Source organism: Emys orbicularis, chromosome 1, assembly GCF_028017835.1.
Source record: "Emys orbicularis isolate rEmyOrb1 chromosome 1, rEmyOrb1.hap1, whole genome shotgun sequence".
Lineage (NCBI taxonomy): Eukaryota > Metazoa > Chordata > Testudines > Emydidae > Emys > Emys orbicularis.
In genome coordinates this window covers 118,285,831-118,306,722 of record NC_088683.1, presented here as the reverse complement: position 1 = coordinate 118,306,722, position 20,892 = coordinate 118,285,831, and the positions used below count along the sequence as shown (strand labels likewise).

Below are 20,892 nucleotides of genomic sequence, written 5' to 3'. Positions count from 1 at the left end.
GATCTGTTCAGTCTGGAGAAAGATTTGGGGGGAGACGTGATAAATGTCTTCAAATACTTAAATGGGATGTTAAAAAGTAGACAGGGATTAATTATTCCCACTATCAAAGAGAGTACAAGAAATAAAGAGCTACAGCAGAGATTTTCTTTAAAATAGAGAAGGGGAGCAATCTGTAACATTTAGATCTGGTCTTCCTCTGAATGTTCCTAAAATTCAGTGGTGTTCTGAATGGGATTTGGTCAGACTTGTCCCTACTTTAAAACGTCATAAGAGCAGTTTAGGCAATGGAATGAGCTGCCAAGTCTAGACACTCATCTGTTCAGAGGGGATATAGGAATGATAAGGCCAATCTTGTCCCGATAAACAGGAAATAGTATGACCACTACCAATTCCTTCCAACTCAATTCTATGATTCAGTGGCTGGGATACTTTGGGTGTCCAGAATGTTAATACCTCTGAGATTCAAACCTCCATAGTTCATAGGGAGAAGTTCTACAATGTAAACCAAAAAATGAACCACCTCCATCTGGCTCAGCCAATGTAGGAGATGTACTACAGTAAACTGAAGCTAAGCTAGAAATCACTCTGGCCCTGATTCAGCAGTCTATCCCCATTCAACAAAGCACCTGATCACATGCTTAATTCGGGCATGTGCTTCAGCCTGATTGGCTTCAATGGGACTTAAAATTAAACATGTGCTTAAGTCCTTTGCTAAATAGTTATGGACTTCAGCAGATAAGTACATTTTTTGCTCAATTGGGGCCTCTTTGCATATGTTACGCTTAGTAATAATAATAAATAGTAGGGTGACCATTTCCCCCATATGTCCCTGAATACGGTACACCTGGTAAAATTACTTGTATTCAAGCGAGTTCAATGGCAATCAGAACTATGCAGTACAAACGTTCAAATTAACATCAAGTTGACTGAGTCCCTGTTAAAAAGAAATACTGTGTAGTTGGATTCTTTTTATTTACTTTCTTATCTTTAAGGCTTTAGGGTTCACACGGGGAGAGGTGACACACACACACACACACACACACACACACACACACACACACACACTCTCTCTCTCTCTCTCTCTCTCTCTCTCTCTCCTGTACACCTCTCTCACATGGGGGAGAGGGGCTGTGACCGATCAACCCTCCCTGCCTGCCGCTCTCCATGCCTGGCTGGGCCCCTGGGATGGACCTGCCTCACTTGGTACCTGGTGCCGCATCTTCCCGGGGAAACATGTGAGGGGGGCACGCAGGGTCACATGCCCCCCTCCCCAGATTTCTGCCAGGGTTCACACCAGAATGTGGCCAGTAGCAGCCTTTCGGCACTTTGCAGGAGGGAAGGGATGGGAGCTGCTTCCAGCCACAGGGGAGGAGCGGGGGAGCAATGACCTGGCCTGTGTCTTTGCAGAGCTCATTTCTTCCCCCGCCGTCCCCACCCCGCACTCCCCTGTGGCTGGAAGCAGCTTGTCCCTTCCTGCCCGCACAGTGTCGAAAGGCAGCTAACACCTCCCCGCTGTTGCTGGCCAATGACATAACCCAGCCACATCCTGTCCCGTGGCTACAGCATGGGCAGGAAGGGGTTAAGCCCTAAGGATGCATTGTGCACCAGGGCCCAGGGAACCTGACTGCAGGGACTTCAGCCCCGTGCTCCCTGGGGGCAGGACACAGGGAGGAGGGCCGGGGGCGGGTGAAGAAGGTGTAAAGCCCCCTGCCTGGGGTGCTGTTGTGGAGCCTGCAGGTTCAGGGCATGAACAGGCTGGAAATCGCTCTCCCTGCCCCACTCCAGAGCTTAGCTGAGGGGCAGAGAGGCTTCCCCGTGCCATTGCTGTGCGGGGCTTTGGCACATGCAGGGCTCGGCTCCTCCTGGCCAACCCTCCGGGCGGGAGGGTCTTGGGCTTTCCCGGGGCACAGTGGGGGAAGGAAGGAGCCTGCTGGCCAGGCTGTTAGTGAGCTGAACACTCCGACCAGGGGCTGGTTCTTCACACAGCTCTGGGAGTGGGACGTGTCCTGCTGGGAGTGGGATATGGAGGAGCAGCGAGGCTTGGGGGGAGGCGAAGGGGCAAAGCAGGGAGAGGACAGTGCGAGGGGGAGCATGTAAAGGGCTGATGGGTGGGCAGCAGAGGCAACACGTAACCGGCCCTCGCCTGGCGCCTACCCACACTCACCAGCCACTGCAGCTCGTAGTGCATAGACAGTGCCAGCTGGAAACGGGATAGGGGGTAGGGCCCTGCGGGCTGAGAGCTGGCATGCAGCGGGGGCTGCGCTGATGGACCAGCAGGGGGAGCGGCCAGCCCTGCCACCAGCCTTGCACACCCACACCCATTATCGGCCACTGGACCCCCCCCCACCGCTGGTGTGCGGAATGCTGGCGAGCAGGGATCTGGCCAGCAGCAGGACCCACCCTCATCCCATCAGTACTGGTGGGGGGTGGGGGGGAGAGAGAGACAGAAAATACGGGACAATTTGCCTGTTTTTAAGAAAAAGTCGGGACACCTGCAAGAGGGCTTAAATATGGGACTGTCCCTTTAAAAACGGGATGTCTGGCCACCCAAACTTGAGTTAACCTCACAGTCAGAGTCTATCCTGAAAGGTGTTGAGTATTCACCACCACTGTTGAAGTCAGAGGGAGCTGTGGGTGCTCAGTGCTTCTCTGGATTTGTATTATGAACTGTTTATTTGCAATATTTAAACTACCAATTTCCTATGTGGTCTTATTTGTAATCACAAGGCCCCTTCAATATCTCCCTTGCTAGGACAACTTCACCAAGTTCAGAAAATCACAAGCAGACTCCACATGGAATGCTGTTTTCTAACAGAGGGCCTCAGCAATTCTACTTTTAAAGATAGGGGACTGTTAATATTTCTTAGGGCTTTAAAGGTTATTTAAGGAGCCAGTGGAATTTTTGCTGGACATTGCCACCCAAGTGACAGCACTGGGCTAGCATTTTCAATGCATGGAGGATGCAGAAGGCATTTGGGGCTTATTGGGCACAGTTCTGCTCAGATTTACAGCCTGTGCAGCCTCACTGTCTTGCATGCAGAATTTGGACCATAGTAAAGTAATAAAATAAATAATAACAACAATAATAGCAAATAAAGTAATGTTAAACTATATAAGGAAGAGCATCATTTTTTTCTAAAAAGTCAAAGGAAGCCAACCTATTTGCACACACTATCCACTGGGTGAGAGAGGAGCTTAGAAAGCTTATTGATTTTATTGACATTACTTTAAAAAATATTTTGTGGAATAAAAGTTTACTGATTTGAATGCCTCTGACACTTTTCATGGGCAGGCAGGAATAGGCAGGGAAACAATCTTGTGAGATGGAAGGGATAGGCTTCATTAAAAATGAGAAAAACAGCAAGTGTGAGAAAGGATGCAGGAGAGAATGAGGTTAAATCTGCAATAATGCCTAAGTGTCTTAGGCCTGGTCTACACTACGAGTTTAGGTCGAATTTAGCAGCGTTAAATCGAATTAAGCCTGGACACGTCCACACAACGAAGCTCTTTTTTTCGACTTAAAGGGCCATTTAAACCAGTTTCTTTACTCCACCTCCGACGAGGGGATTAGCGCTAAAATCGGCCTTTGCGGGTCGGATTTGGGGTAGGGTGGACGGAATTCGATGTTATTGGCCTCCGGGAGCTATCCCACAGTGCTTCATTGTGACCGCTCTGGACAGCACTCTCAACTCAGATGCACTGACCAGGTAGACAGGAAAAGCCCCGCGAACTTTTGAATTTCATTTCCTGTTTGCCCAGCGTGGAGAGCACAGATGACCACGCAGAGCTAATCAGCACAGGTAACCATGATGGAGTCCCAGGATCGCAAAAGAGCTCCAGCATGGACAGAACGGGAGGTACGGGATCTGCTCGCCATATGGGGAGACGAATCAGTGCGAGCTGAACTCCGTAGCAGTAAACGAAATGGCAAAATATTAGAAAAAGTCTCAAAGGCCATGAAGGACAGAGGCCATAACAGGGACGCACAGCAGTTCCGCGTGAAAATTAAGGAGCTAAGGCAAACCTACCACAAAGCCAGAGAGGCAAACGAAAGGTCTGGGGCAGAGCCGCAAACATGCCGCTTCTACGCGGAGCTGCATGCCATGCTAGGGGGTGCAGCCACCACTACCCCAACCGTGTGCTTTGACTCCATCAGTGGAGAATCACGCAACAGGGAAGCGGGTTCGGGGTACGAGGAAGATGATGATGAAGACAATGAAGATAGCTCACAGCAAGGAAGCGGAGAAACCGGTTTCCCCAACAGCCAGGATATGTTTATCATCCTGGACCTGGAACCAGTAACCCCCGAACTCACCCAAGGCGTGCTCCCAGACCCTGAGGGCACACAAGGGACCTCTGGTGAGTGTACCTTTGTAAATATTACACATGGTTTAAAAGCAAGCGTGTTTAACGATTAATGATTAATTTGCCCTGGCAATCGCGGCCAGTACAGCTACTGGAAAAGTCTGTTAACGTGTATGGGGATGGAGCGGAAATCCTCCAGGAACATCTCCAGAAAGCTCTCCTTCATATACTCCCAAAGCCTTTGCAAAAGGTTTCTGGGGAGGGCTGCCTTATCCCATCCGCCATGGTAGGACACTTTACCACGCCAGGTCAGTAGCACGTAGTCTGGAATCATTGCAAAACAAAGCATGGCAGCGTATGGTCCCGGTGTTTGCTGGCATGCAGACAACATCCATTCCTTATCTCTCTTTGTTATCCTCAGGAGAGTGATATCATTCACGGTCACCTGGTTGAAATGGGGTGATTTTATTAAGGGGACATTCAGAGGTGCCCGTTCCTGCTCGGCTGAACAGAAATGTTCCCCGCTGTTAGCCACGCGGTGGGGGGGAGGGGTGAAGTGATCATCCCACAGAATTGGGTGTGTGTGTGTGTGGGGGGGATAGTTGGGTTTGTGCTGCATGTTAACCCGGAAACCGCAGCCCCTCCTTTTACATTGCAAACCCATTTTAAATGGCCAACCCAACGGGTGCTTGGTATGGGAAATGAGGGCGCTACTGTTTGAAACCATTCCCACATGTTAAGAAGGTTAAAAAAGCCAAAAGACTGTGGCTTACCATGGCTGCCTGCAAGCCGAAATCTGTGGCCTGGCACTGCGTGAGTGATCTCTCACACCAAACTGGCAGGCCCTCAATATAAGAGGAAAAATGCGACCTTGTAACGAAAGCACATGTGCTGTGTAATGTGAACAGCAAAATTTAACGTGAAAGAGTGTACCCATTGTTCTCTAAAATGTGTCTTTTTTAACCACCTCTCCCTTCTCCTCCACCAGCTGCAAATGTTTCTCCTTCACAGAGGCTAGTGAAGATTAGAAGGAGAAAATGGCGGACTCGGGATGATATGTTCTCGGAGCTCCAGATGTCCTCCCACGCTGACAGAGCACAGCAGAATGCGTGGAGGCAGTCAATGTCAGAGTGCAAAAAAGCACAATATGAACGAGAGGAGAGGTGGCAGGCTGAATCGTGGGCTGAAGAGAGCAAGTGGCGGGCTGAAGAGGATAGGTGGCGTCAGATTGCTGACAGAAGGCAAGAGTCGATGCTCCGGCTGCTGGAGCATCAAACTGATATGCTCCAGCGTATGGTTGAGCTGCAGGAAAGGCAGCAGGAGCAGAGACCGCCGCTACAGCCCCTGTGTAACCAACAGCCCTCCTCCCCAAGTTCCATAGCCTCCTCACCCAGACGCCCAAGAACGTGGTGGGGGGGACCTCCGGCCACCCAGTCACTCCACCCCAGATGATTGCCCGAGCATCAGAAGGCTGGCCTTCAATAAGTGTTAAAGTTTTAAACTGCAGTGTGTCCTTTTCCTTCCCTCCTCCCCCACCCCTTCTGGGCTACCTTGACAGTTATCCCCCTAGTTGTGTGATGAATTAATAAAGAATGCATGAATGTGAAGTAACAATGACTTTATTGCCTCTGCAAGCGGTGTTCGAAGGGGGGAGGGAAGGGTGGTTAGTTTACAGGGAAGTAGAGTGAACCGGGGGGCGGGGGGGGGTTCATCAAGGAGAAACAAACAGAAGTTTCACACTGTAGCCTGGCCAGTCACAAAACTGGTTTTCAAAGCTTCTCTGATGTGCACCGCGCCCTGCTGTACTCTTCTAACCGCCCTCGTGTCTGGCTACGCATAATCAGCGGCCAGGCGATTTGCCTCAACCTCCCATCCTGCCATAAATGTCTCCCCCTTACTCTCACAGATATTGTGGAGCGCACAGCAAGCAGCAATAACAATTGGAATATTGGCTTCGCTGAGGTCTATCCGAGCCAGTAAACTGCACCAGCGTGCTTTTAAACGTCCGTATGCACATTCCACCACCATTCGGCACTTGCTCAGCCTATAGTTGAACAGGTTCTGACTACTGTCCAGGCTGCCTGTGTACGGCTTCATGAGCCATGGCATTAAGGGGTAGGCTGGGTCCCCAAGGATCACGATAGGCATTTCAACATCCTCAACGGTTATTTTCTGGTCCGGGAAGAAAGTCCCTTCCTCCAGCTTTTGAAACAGACCAGAGTTCCTGAAGACGAGAGCATCATGTACCTTTCCTGGCCATTCCACGTTGATGTTAGTGAAACGTCCCTTGTGATCCACCAGGGCTTGCAGCAGCATTGAAAAGTACCCCTTGCGGTTTATGTACTCGGTGGCTTGGTGCTCCGGTGCCAAGATAGGGATATGGGTTCCGTCTATCGCCCCACCACAGTTTGGGAATCCCATTGCAGCAAAGCCATCCACTATGTCCTGCACGTTTCCCAGAGTCACTACCCTTGATATCACCAGGTCTTTGATTGCCCTGGCAATTTGGATCACAGCAGCCCCCACAGTAGATTTGCCCACTCCAAATTGATTCCCGACTGACCGGTAGCTGTCTGGCGTTGCAAGCTTCCACAGGGCTATCGTCACTCGCTTCTCAACTGTGAGGGCTGCTCTCATCCTGGTATTCTGGCGCTTCAGGGCAGGGGAAAGCAAGTCACAAAGTTCCATGAAAGTGCCCTTACGCATGCGAAAGTTTCGCAGCCACTGGGAATCGTCCCACACCTGCAGCACGATGCGGTCCCACCAGTCTGTGCTTGTTTCCCGGGCCCAGAATCGGCGTTCCACGGCATGAACCTGCCCCAGTAACACCATGATTTGCACATTGCTGGGGCCTGTACGTTGTGAGAGGTCTATGTCCATGTCAATTTCCTCATCACTCTCGTCGCCACGCTGCAATCGCCTCCTCGCCTGGTTTTGCTTTGGCATGTTCTGGCTCTGCATATACTCCAGGACAATGCGCATGGTGTTCATAGTGCTCATAATTGCCGCGGTGATCTGAGCGGGCTCCATGATCCCAGTGCTATGGCGTCTGGGCTGAAAAAAGGCACGAAACTATTGTCTGAGGGAGGGAGGGGTGAGTGACGACATGGCTTACAGGGAATTAAAAATCAACAAAGGTGGCTGTGCATCAGGGAGAAACACAAACAACTGTCACACAGAATGGCCCCCCCAAAGACTGAACTCAAATCCCTGGGTTTAGCAGGCCGTTGATTTCACGGAGGGAGGGGGAAGCAAATGAATACAGAACAACTCTGGTCCATCTATTTTTTACATCTTAAGCTGGCAGCAGACGGTACAGCATGACTGATAGCCATCGGCATCTTCTGGGTGCTTGGCAGAAAATGCTGTATTACGACTGCTAGCCATCATTGTCAAAATGGTTCAATAGGACTGCTGGCAGGACTGAGTCTCCAGGAGACAAAACATGTCTGCCCAGGTGCCTCTGACCGAACTCACTGAGGAATATGACAACAACGGATATCAATCGTAATACACCATCCACTGCCAAAAGGCAAGGAGCTGCTGCTGTATAGGAATGCAGCCCCACGTCTGCCAGCACCCAGATAGCCGATGACGGCTACCAGTCATACTGCACCGTCTACTGCCAAAAGGCAATTAGCTGCTGCTGTGTAGCAATGCAGTACCACGTCTGCCGGCACCCAGATGACATATGGTGACGGTGAGCTGAGCGGGCTCCATGCTTGCCATGGTATGTTGTCTGCACAGGTAACCCAGGTAAAAAGGCGCGAATCGATTGTCTGCCGTTGCTCTGATGGAGGGGAAGGGGTCTGACGACATGTACCCAGAACCCCCCGCGACACTGTTTTGCATCATTCAGGCATTGGGATCTCAACCCAGAATTCCAATGGGCGGCGGAGACTGCGGGAACTGTGGGATAGCTACCCACACTGCAACGCTCCGGAAGTCGACGCTAGCCTCGGTACTGTGGACACGATCCGCCGACTTAATGAACTTAGAGCATTTTATGTGGGGACACACACAAATGACTGTATAAAACAGATTTCTATAAAACCGGCTTCTATAAATTCGACCTAATTTCGTAGGGTAGACATACCCTTAGAAGTCTAAGTTTCATGAAAAGCCAATTGGACTTAAGCTCCTAGGTCACTTGTGAAAATTTTACCCTGATTGAACAGGAGATTGGCAAATAACTGCACTCTGGTACCATGGTGTTGTTGGGTCTGTCAAAAGACTCTAGACAGACAGACTTCAGAAGTTTTCCTAAGTGGCTCGCTGTTCTTTCAGCGCCTGATTCTGAGAGGTGTTTGAGCACCCTCAACTCCCATTGACTTTAATAAGAATTGTGTGTGCTCAGCACCTCTCAGAATCTGTCCTTAGGGGAGGGGAAGGGGGAAGCAGAACTGAATATTACAAGGCACTTAGCAATGTTCAGCCAAGGAAATTGCTCAATTGGCTGAATATTTCCAACCAACTAATTCCGCTCAAAGGCATCTGCCTTGATCTACTGAGTTTTAGGACAGACGCTTTCATTTTCAGACTTGAAGGGAGAGCAAAGCAAATTGCTTACCTGTAATTCCTGTCCTCAGAAGATAGTTATTACAATAGATCCCATCCCCAAAAACACTCTTGTGGGTCCAGGTCTTGTGCATGTGAAGCATTGAGAGATTAGGCCAGGATTTTAAAAAGTGGGGGGTGAAGTCCTGACACTATTGAAGTCAATGGGAATTTTGCCATTGACTTCAATAGAGCCAGGATTTCACTCTGGATACTTAAATTGGCATGATTTTCAAAGTGCCAAATACCCAGCAGCTTTCTCTAAACTTTGGCTGCTCAGCACTTTTGAAAGTCAGGTCAATTATTCAGGTGTCTAAATATGAATGTAGGAGCAAAATTTCAGACAATGACTTTTGAAAATAATGGCCTAAAATTCTGACTTTTTTTAACCACTAATGAGGCATAAGCCCTAGAAATTGTCTGCACTTTTCTTGACATACAAGTTAAAATAAAAAACAAAACCCATTTCTCTCCATCGTTCTCCGGAGAAAGTGGGTGAGAGGGAACCTATTATGCTGGAAAAACAACAATCTCTCTTTAAAGTTGAAGCTGTATTTCCAATTAAATCAAATTTTGATTCCCAACCCCCAAATTTGACACAGGGGCTCTTTTAAATAGCCTTAGTGCCATGTGTCACCTACTTGACCGCAGAGTAGCCTCTCTTGACAAGACACCACCACCAACAGGCTAACTCTAAGTAGGGGAAGAATAGTCTTGGTTAACGCAGAGACCTGGGAGTTGAGAGTTTTGGGTTATGATCTAGGCTCTACTACAGACCCAGCAACTCATAGAATTGGTTCCCAAAACCTACCCATATCCTATGCCACTTCGTAAAATACTTCACCCATTCCAGAGGGTTGGAAATTTTGAAACCCTGTTAACTCTTTACTATTCAGAATGTTAAGTCTCTATGTTGCTGTAGGTATCTTAAAGCCAGTATACCTTTGCTCTTCGGCTCTGTATACTCTACTGCATAAACCCGTGCATGTTGTTTAAGACATCTGCTGACACAGTTGAAATGTCAATGTTTATAGGGTTTCAACATGCCAACTATTATAGCTATAACACTTGTCATAGAGGTGTACAGTAGTCACCCTTAAAAGTTAGCATTTGCTAAACAAATACCACTCTAAGTAGAACAAAATAACCATGGCATCTCAGATACTACTGTATGGCAACTGACAAACACAAACTTCTTAATGGTGGCCAATGTATCTATATAACATGACAAAGTCAAAGGATGGTGTGGATACAAGGGCACAGTTAAGATTCTTTGGATCACCTTAACCCTAAATGTCCATCATTTCTGGTGTTTTTTTCCTAGTGTTTTTTCTAAAGTGTAACCTGAACTTTGCATTATCTGGCTTTCAGAAGCTGATGGTGTGGGGTTTTTTTAGTTAGAGATTTTCCCCTTTTGTTATTGATACTATATTTACAACCTTAATTCCAGCTTGTGAGGGAGCAGAGAAACGGCCATCCGGTACAGCAGGGGTTAAAGAAAACCTTTGGATTCAGCTAGCCCAGCTCCGCTATACCTGTGGCCAATGGCAGACCTGGAGCGGGGAGGAGGGGAGAAAAGAAGGGAGCCAGGCTCAGTTGGGGGCTGACTGGCGAGGAAGCAGGAGATCTCTGCCTGCCTGAAGGGACAGATCAGTGACCTGCCAGCCAGAGCAGCTGCTTAAGGCAAGTAAGGGCTCCCTGCCAAGGGGAGGCTGCAAATAAGCCCCAGCGCTCGGGGCAACTGGACTAGCGGGGTCATGCCCCAAATTGAAGAGACTGGTCGGAAGTAGCCCAGGGAAGTGGGGCTTAACTCCCTGCTGGAATGGGAGACCCCATCACCCCTGTTTAGGGGTTGATCTATACAGGGCCCTGGGATGGGACCCAGTAGAGAGGGAGGGTCTGGGTCCCTCTACTATGGCCTTGGGCCTTACAGACTGAAAGACCAGTGATCTAGCCACTAGGCTGCCCGGCCACAGAAGACCCTACCACCGAGCTTAATGAAGATTTTTTGTCTGCAAATAATTTAGAACTGAGAACAAGAACATTTTTTTTCTTCCAAAGCAAGTGTTCTATATATCCACACCCTGAAAACTAAGAGCTCCAGAGTTGTCCTGAAGAACTAATACCTAACAATTCATTATAATTTGAGGCCTCGATATACTGTACTGTATGAAAGGAAAAAATAACTTCAGAAAGTAGCTCAAACCAAACCAAACCCCAACAGCCAACAGCTAGGTTGCTGTAGGGAATCTATGAAAAATGAAGCAATCTGTAGCAGTCACGGTAGAAGAGCATTTATTGGTGGCTATATGCTTTTGGCTCCTAATAGTAGGTGAATAAGAACTGATGACTGTATCCTGAGTGTTTCATACCCTGTCATGTGAATGATGCAGGGACCCTAGAGTGCAGAAACTCAGGGATGGTCTATTGTAAAATCTACCATTAGAGAAAGTAATGATAATTTGGGAGATTCATTTCATATGAATAAACAGTGTACAATGCCACAAGTGCATCATTATTTATTATGGACTGTCTTGTTCACCTTGCTTTGGATTCTCTCAACTGAATGGCCTGCGAGTCTCCCTCAAATACACAGAGATACAGCTCTCAGATACTATAGTGATGGATACTATTGAAATATGACAGACAGATATACTCTTTGTATCAAATACTGAGAAATTTTGCCTGGTTTCTTTTCTGGTTTTAGTTTTTTCTTCACTGTTTTTGTTAATGTATATTCTTGTTTCAAGTAAATCTAATTTTCATTTTGCAAGACCCAGATTGCTCAAATATTTTCATCTCTGTCTCTTATCTTAGTCACCAGGAAGGAACTGGCATCACAAAGTTAATCTAAATTTAAAAGGGTAAAAAGACCATCATTATCTGTGTGAGTCCCATCCGTGTGCAATGGACTCTAAATCTTCAAAGAGAAATATTTTAAACTCTAACCCAGTGGCAGGTGGAATGTAGTTTCAGGATCAAGTTTAAAGGGAGATGGGGGTGTTGATTAACAGCACAAGCTTACCCCAATCCAGATCTCTTCCCCATTTTCCTTAGAATATTCTTGTGTTAATTCTACCATGCACTGAGCCTCAGGTTCTATCTATACTGAAATTCCTATCATACTGGGGGAACCAGATGTAATGTGGAAGTCTCTAAACATAGTTATAATCCAGACTCTAACAGTAGTCAGGATTAAATCATGTTTTAAGCATGTTCCTAGACCATGCTGCAACCCTGCAGAAGTCCAAGGCAGTAGCATAGTTCAGAAGCCCAGGTAGGTCCAGTTTACAATGAAAGATCAATCCTTATTTTAACTCTTGTCGGACTACCATGCTGTTACCAGGTCCCCAAACATAATAGGAATTACAGTATGGGACCTAAAAAAGCTGAAGGAAGCTGAATGCAAGTCTCCAAGTTAGGACTAGGATGAGGATGACAAGGTTAACATCAAGTTTAAACATAGAATTTAGGTCATGATTAAGATAAATATGCAGGTCATTATCTAGATCAATATCAGAATTAGGATCAGGATAAGAATTAGGGTCAGGATGAGGTTCGCAATTAGGATTAGAGTGTGGATCTAGAAGGATTTTCTGAACTTCCTTATGAAATCCATGGGTCTCTTCATTCTAGTGCCTTTGTTAACAGAACATGGTTATCTTTGCTCATAAGAAATATTGCTGCATTAGTAATTTGGATTTGTGTGAGATAGTTCACACATCGGGAGGGTCACTCAATGACACCCAGCTGAACAAAGGTACATTGCAGATTCTCAAATAAAATGCCATCTGCCATCTCTTAACATTTTAATATAATAGAAAGTTCACATTTAAATTTTAAAAAATATGACAGCTAACAGCTTCCATGTCATCCCATTGACACATTAAATTAATTAAAGCCATTTATTATTAACCCTCCCATTACCACACATAACCAGTGAGCAAAATAGAGACCAAGCCAGAACTCCATATTCTCAGTATGGCAGGACAGGACTATTGGTCCCATGGATTAGTCATTTTCGGATACGTACCCAGTACAGTACATCTGTCCAGCCCTCCATAGTGATGCACTGAAACACAGTTAACATGGCAAAGGCAAAGTTGTCGAAATTGGTAATGCCATGCTTGGGCCCCTCCCATCCTGGTTTGCACTCAGTGCCATTCTGACACTGCCGTCCATGCGCTGATTGAGGGGCACAAGGAGAGGCTTCCTCTTCTGCTGGTGTATCATAAATGATGGGAAAACAAGAATGAGAGAATTATTAAGTACTGCATGAGTAACTGGAAAGGCAAAAGAAGGATACTTGCTTTTGAGACCAGACGTTTGCAGTGGATTTGACACATTATTTGAAGACACCACCAAAAATTGTATTGGTTTTAACCAGGCGCCGGTGCATTTTTTGGTTTGTTTTTTTTTATTTTGCAGAGGATAGACAAGCTACCAATTATGACCATCAAAATTGTCATTTACATTTTTCAATACACATCCTTCCACAAACAAGCATCAGTGCACTCATACATAAGGAGATGTTAGGTTACGTCTATTGCATTCCTTGGTGTGCACACTGCAACTGTGATTTTCCATTTCCATATTCATGGGCAGTCTGGGTTAACTTAAGGTCACTTATGCCCCCTAGCATTGAACTGACTGAAGCTCTCTTCCTGTGGAGCACCTTACCTCTAAAGGAGCCAAACTTCAGGCTTCAGTGCTATGGAGCTGCCAAGGGATGCTGGACTAATGTTAAACTGCTGTGATGCATTTCTGTAGCTTAGAAGCTTTGTGGAATGTTATCCACAGGGCCTGTGGTGCTCAGAAGCTCTGCAGGACCGTAACTTCTGATTAACCACCTGCCTATTCTATATAGGTTTGGGGTTTCTCCCAATTTGTAAAATTAAGGACCCAAGCTACATGTCTGTTTCAACTCTCTGGTGCATTAAAAAAAGCCCATGAAAAACATTTTAATACATACAAATAAACACAAATACTAATATTGGGATCCTAGTAATAGTAATGAGAGTGATTGATCAGTAAGAGTACAGTCCTGCTGTCTTTATTCAGGCAAAGCTACCATTGAAAGCAGTGGGAGCTTTGCCTGGATGAGGACTGCAAGGTAAGGCCCTACATTTAAAATAGATATGTGGGGGTTTATTTTGTTTCTATCTATCTATTTTGTTTGTTGCTACTATCTATTTCATGAGACAGCTTGTTCTTGTGAGATTTCCAAAAGTTCTGGTAGTGTTTACACCAAAGTACATCAGGAGTAGCAAGATCAGAATCAGGTGCCTCTTCAGTAGTTACCATAGAGAAATATATATATTAACAGAGCGTAAAAATCCATGGCAGGTCATTAGAGTTCTAGTACATTTTCCAGCAATTGAAATTTGCTGACTTTATAAGAAGGTAGAAACTAGAGAACTCCTGTGGCAATTTCCTTCTGTATGATATTTTCTTGCTATATGATCGTGACTGAGACAGAGTCATTAGTACCCAGCATCTCACAGTGATCACTGGTGCTCAGGTCAAATAAATCAAATGATAAACAGCAGATGAGTAGATGTGAGAGTGACAATCTACTGGATTTTCTTAGGAGGCATTTTCTGATGGATTTCGTGTGCAGGATTCCTCCTATTAATTCATTTTTACTTTCAGAGTAGCTGCCTTTCTAACCACAGCCACATCCTGAGAGAGAAAAAGGAAGGGCTGATCATAGATTAGAAACTCCTCTGCCATGATAGTAGTTATTCAAGTTTACAGTATTGTATATTTGGGGACTGGAGTCGTTATAGAATAGGTGAGTTGTTCAACTCTATTTTTCTGACTCAAATACAACTTAGTCTGCTGGTGAGAAAGTCATTACTGTCTTATTGCTTTAGTCCATGGGAAATGAACTGGAGGTCTCAGCCCAGCTGCAAATGGCAAACATTCACATGAAAAAGCACCACCACGCTCAGTAGGAATTGACAACTCTGCCGGAAGTCTCAACAGAAAGGCCAATGACTGGATGGGCTGTGGAGACTGAGCTAAACTATCACCCATATTGCTGGTTTCTCCATATCAAAGCTGAGTTCTGTTTATAGGGCAGAGTAGAAGGAGTTTCCATTTTTGATCCCCATATCGTACATGTTTTGTGGAGAGATAGAGAACTCCTATCTCTAGTGCTGGCACTTAGGCATCTTTCAACAGCGCTAAATTCATTTAAATGTTCTAATTGAGTGAAAGTTACATTATGTTGGGAAAGCCTCACTTTGAAAATATTCGTATTTAGTCTGCTGTTCCTTCCCTCTCACTTGTGTATCTATGCAGAGAGTGCCTTTAATATTGCTGCTTTGTCACACCCTTGCAACTTGGTCCTCTGGAGGCAATCAGCCTGCTCACTCTCTGTCCTCCACAAGCAGAATGCCTCCAGCAACTGCTGTTGGTGCAGTGCTCCTCCACTCACACACTAACATGACCAAGCCAGTGACGGTGAAGCCCATAAAGATGCCCTAACAAGCATAGCTTCTGCTTCCTTGACTCACAGGTCCACAAGGACTCTGAAGGATGAGGACTTAGAGAAGAGATGAGGCTTAAAGAGAATGACCAAGAAAACAACCCAATTCTGAGGATGAATCGACTGGGAAAACAGAAGGAGGAAGGAACTGGCTCGCATAAGGAAAATACAAAGGGATGTTTCTGTTCAGTTCATTCCTTCATCTGCATTTGTTCTCCTTTGGCTGTATTTCTAATTACATTGTATATTTATGGACAAATATCCCTCTGCTGAACTGTTTAAAGGCATCTGCAGCTTTTTCTGATAGAGTAAAAAGAAAAAATGTGCAAACTGCCTTAAATACCAAGGGCCACATGTTCTCCTCTTTGGGGATAGAAGTAGAGCTGGGGAAAAAAATTTGGCCTGGAAATTTTTTCCAGTTTAAAAAAAAAAAAAAAAAAGCAGCAGATTCGGCAATACTGAAACCTTTCAAAAATTTAGTCAGATTGCTTTGGTCAAAAGAAAAAAAAAAAAAAAACCCTAAAAAAAATTCTGAAAAAAAAACCCAACATATTTCCTATCAACATTCCTGAAATGAGACGCTTCAATTTGAAATGACTTTGTTTTGAAGTTTCCTTTAGTTTAATTTTAATTTTTATTAAAAGCTCAAAATCAAAACAAAGCTTTTGGTTGACCAAATTTTTCTTTTAACTTTTTGATTTGTAAAATTTTTTTGAAAAAAAAAAAAATTGTTTTTGGTTTGACCCAAAACTATTTTAAAAAATAATTTAAATGTGCCACCGAACCAAAAAAATCCATTGTTTTCACAGCCATAGGCAGAAGCCCACAGACATTTGCAGAATGGGCACTTCCCATTTCCCTAATGCAGCCTCACAGGCATGGCCTACATTGGGAAAATGCATTGTGGTAGAAAACATGTTCACTAAAACATTTTAACTATAAGGGTGTTAACCATCATTTTGCCCTCAGTGTGGACAAAGACAGTCGTATTTAAAAATGTGTTAGTTGGTGATGGTTGGCTCTAGATCCTTCTAAACCTGGAAAATCCCATTAAAACAATTGCAAAAATCAGAGTGTAGGAAATTCAAGCTTCTGCTTAGCTCAGCAGTGAGGGGTGCTATATAGATGTGTAAATTAGACAAATACTGTAGCAGACTGTTCTTTTTGGCTCTAAAGCTGTCCATAGGGCCACTCACACCAGCATCACACAAACACACACACACACACCAATCACGAAATTCCCAAAATAGTGAGAAGGAAATTGTGAAACTGGCTAAACCCAGCGCAGCATCTTGGAGCAAAACCCTAGAGTTTTTGCTTTCTTCTAGCTGGTAAATCAGCAGCACTCAAGTACCTCCCTGCACTATCAGGGCCAAATTCATCGTTGCGCTACACCTTGTATTGTCATATACACACCAGTGCACAGATACTGCCAGCTGGATGTTTAAACACTACCAGATTATAATAGTAGCATTTGACACCCTCTCCATTATGAAAACTGATAATTTGTATCCTTTGTTAACTGGTTAAAAGATAGGAAACAAAGGGTAGGAATAAATGATCAGTTTTCAGAATGGAGAGAGGTAAGTAATGGGTCTCCCCCTGTGGTCTGTACTGGGACCAGTCCTATTCAACATATTCATAAATGATCTGTAAAAAGGGGTAAACAGTGAGGTGGCAAAATTTGCAGATACAACAAAACTACTCAAGATAGTTAAGTCCCAAGCAGACTGCGAAGAGCTACAAAAGGATCTGAAAAAAAACTGGGCAACAAAATGGCAGATGAAATTCAGTGTTGATAAATGTAAAGTAATGCACATTGGAAAGCCTAATCCCAACTATACATATAAAATGATGGGGTCTAAATTAGCAGTTACCTTTTAAGAAAGAGATCTTGGAGTCATTGTGGATAGTTCTATGAAAACATCCACTCAATGTGCAGCGGCAGTCAAAAAAGCGAACAGAATGTTGGGAATAATTAAAAAAGGGATAAATAATAGGACAGAAAATATCATATTGCCACTATATAAATCCATGGCATGCCCACACCTTGAATACTGCATGCAGATGTGGTCACCCCATCTCAAAAAAGACATATTGGAATTGGAAAAGGTTCAGAAAAGGGCAACAAAAATGATTAGGGGTATGGAACGGTTGCCGTATGAGGAGAGATGGGACTTTTCAGCTTGGAAAAGAGATGCCTAAGGGGGGATATGATAGAGGTCTATAAAATCATGACTGGTATGGAGAAAGTGTTATTTACTCCGTCTCATAACACAAGAACTAGGGGTCACTAAATGAAATTAGTAGGCAGCAGGTTTAAAACAAACAAACGAAAGTGTTTCTTCACAGAACGCACAGTCAACCTGTGGAACTCTTTGCCAGAGGACGATGTGAAGGCCAAGACTATAACAGGGTTCAAAAAAGAAGTAAATAAATTCATGGAGGATAGATCCGTCAATGGCTATTAGCAAGGAGGGGCAGGGAACGGTGTCCCTAGCCTCTGTTTGCTAGAAGCTGGGAATGGGCGACAAAGGATGGATCACTTGAGGATTACCCGTTCTGTTCATTCCCTCTGGGGCTCCTTGCATTGGACACTGTCGGAAGACAGGATACTGGGGTAGATGGACCTTTGGTTTGACTCAGTATGGCTGTTCTTATGTTTTTTGCACTGGGGTAAATGTTCCACAAGGTGCAGGGCAACAGTGAATCGAGCCTCCAGCCCCCGCCCCACATAACACAACTCTTACCCGGTAATCCGCCTTGCAGGAAGTAGCAGGTCTTGTGCATCTTCCCCATGAATAGCTCCAGTCCAATGATGGCATAGATAATTATGACAAACAGCACCAGCAGGGCAATGTGCAGCAAGGGGACCATAGCCTTGATAATGGAATTTAAAACCACTTGGAGACCTGCAGGGAGGGAAGAAGGCAACACTATCAATAAGAGAACAAGCCAAAGCTAATAGAGCCATCGAGGACTGTAAACTGCAGACAAATGCTTCATTTTTATTGGGCATATAAAACCAATCCCGCTCCCCCAGCATTTGATAAACTGATAATAGTGACTTACATTTATACAGCACCTTTCATCCAGAGGAAGCCCAGAGTATTCTACAAACTTACCACAGCAAACCTGACTTACAAAGTAAACTACTGAAGGGATCGCTTCACCTACCACTGAATGCTACCACCTCTGGGATGGAAAACAGCAGCTGTTTCTGCAGATTCCCAAAAATCAGTTATAAGGCATTTCTTGGGGGATATATGTGAGAGAAAAGGGGTAAAAAGAACAAGAGAAACAAATCCAGAACTCAGCCAGAAGAAGAGCAGCAATGGGTAACACCAGTGAGCCAGATGCCTGGAACTAGCAGAGCAGTTCTTGCAGTGTGGAGAAGGAAGATAGCGTCAAGGCTCTTTTCTGCTCCCCAATTCTTGGTCTGACTGGGGGCCAAACCAATCTCTGGCACAATTTAAAGCAATCTAAGGGCTACCCTAGATTATGTTGACTAGAGTGATCCTTTAAAGACTGCTCTGCTGGCTGAAGATTGCCAAAGCACCCTGCACTTCATCTTTGCCCCGTCCTTTCAGCCTGACAAGGAATGCTCTCTACTCCTATTGGATGAGACAGAACTTGTTGCTGGTTTTATGTCACCTGGGCCTTCCCTCTACAACAGGGGAATCCCCAGATGCTGTGTCAGGGTAACTCTCTGTCCTCTTTGCCAACAGAGATGAAAGGTGAGAACATTTTTTTTTAATTTTTTTTTTTAAACAGAGGGAAGAAGACTGATACTGTGCTTAAGGCATAGGTCTGGGCATAGGTGCTGACTCCGTGGGTGCTCCAGGAAAAAAATTAGTGGGTGCTTAGTACACATTGGCAGCCAAGCTCTCCCTCTCCCCCCTGTGCCTCCTGCCCGCCGGTGGCTTTGCTGATCAACTCCCCCCCCTCCCTCTCAGCACTCTTTCCACCTCTGGAAGGGGGTGGAAAGAGGCAGGGAAGAGGTGGGCAGGGACGGGAAGAGGCGGAGCAGGGGTGGGAAGAGGCGGAGCAGGGGTGGGGGTTTGGGTGAAGGGGTGGAGTGGGGGTTAAGCACTTCCTGGGACAACTGGAAGCCGGCACCCGTGGGTCTGGGAATCAAGAAATCTGGGTTCAGGGTTCTGGCTCTGCCATAGAGTGTGACAGTGGGAAGTCACTTATGGGCCGATTTGCAGAGGGTGCTGAGCATCCTTAACTCCATTTGAAATTGATGGGACCTGAAGGTTCTCAGCACATTGGACTTCTCTGTGCCTCAGTTCCCCCACTTCTAAAACACGAATAATAATATCTACATCACAGGAACGCTATAAGGTTACTGGAAATTCACTAATGTTTACTAAGTTAAAAATCCTCATTTGGATGGTGAAAATACAATAAATAGCACAACATTATTATGCTATTAATGTTGGGAGCGCGGAGAGGGTTCCCAACGGACGTCTTAAGTATCTACTATCCTTCAGCTGAGAAACAGCCAGTTCACAATTATAAGCTCCTCAGGGTTTGCAATAGCTGTTAGCCTTGAATTAACCTATTCATGTCTCTTACAAATTCTGTCATCTTATCAAAGAAGTTGATATTAGTTGTGATTTCTGAAACATGTGATTCGAGTTGTAAATGTCTGCTAGCAAGAGAGTTTGCAAGAACCATTAACTTTTCAAATCTATTGTCTGAGATCTAGGCATTTTAGTTTTTACTACTGTTTTAACAACTAATTTAAATGCATTCTAATGATGACAATACATTTCTTAATAAGCATTTTCACACTTATGTGCAAACACTGACAGCAGACTGAGTCTTCTAATTTGCTCACCTGATCATCCCAGCACCCAGTAAGAATGACCAGAGAAGACGTCAATAGTCAGGCTAATTGGATGGTTCATTCACTTGCAGTAACCTGAGTCAGCTGTCAATATCACTATACTGATACCATTTTCAGAGAGCACTTCTTGAGTGGTTATAGTCACTTGGTTTATAGTTTTATGATTCACACCCACTTCTAAGGTGTACTGTATTCAGCAGGGAATACCCTGCTTCTCATATAGTAATCCGTAAATGAAATACAATATTGATGTTATCAGATGTTCACCTCACACTAGAGAAGGATGTCCTGCCAGCTCAGTTGTGGCATTCCCACTGGGGATTAGCTATGGATGGGTAGCCATGCTCAGGAGGAAAATATGGCTATGGCCACCTAAAAGATCAGTTATTTTCTGAGCCAGTCAGAGATGATTTTCTTTTCTCTGATTGCTCATTTTGTTCACCCTACCAGTCTGAATTACCTGCACATACAGAAAATTAACTGTAGTCCAGGTCAGAGAATGGTGCTAATTTATTCCAGACAAAAATTTCATCCCAAATGTTTTTAGGAGTCTCACAGTAAAATAAAAACCACTTTCCCACTCCACAATGTAAGATCACTACATGGGAAATGGCAGAGAGAGGTCTGAACCAAACCCTGAATTTGTCTAATTCCAACAACTTTCTGAAACTTCAGATTTGGA

At 45.0% G+C, this 20,892-nt stretch overlaps 1 protein-coding gene across 2 annotated transcripts in view; it reads right to left on the bottom strand.

The window, feature by feature from the left end:
• The window catches only part of CACNA1C (calcium voltage-gated channel subunit alpha1 C), a 607,732-nt gene that overhangs the window by 210,071 nt on the left and 376,769 nt on the right, over positions 1 to 20,892 (bottom strand). For both annotated transcript variants that reach the window (XM_065403340.1, XM_065403334.1), the window contains exons 5-6: positions 18,117 to 18,267; positions 12,896 to 13,100 (exon numbers count right to left, since the gene is read on the bottom strand). In XM_065403340.1, coding sequence (XP_065259412.1) covers positions 12,896 to 13,100; positions 18,117 to 18,267 — 356 coding nt within the window. The remainder of the gene's footprint in view (positions 1 to 12,895; positions 13,101 to 18,116; positions 18,268 to 20,892) is intronic.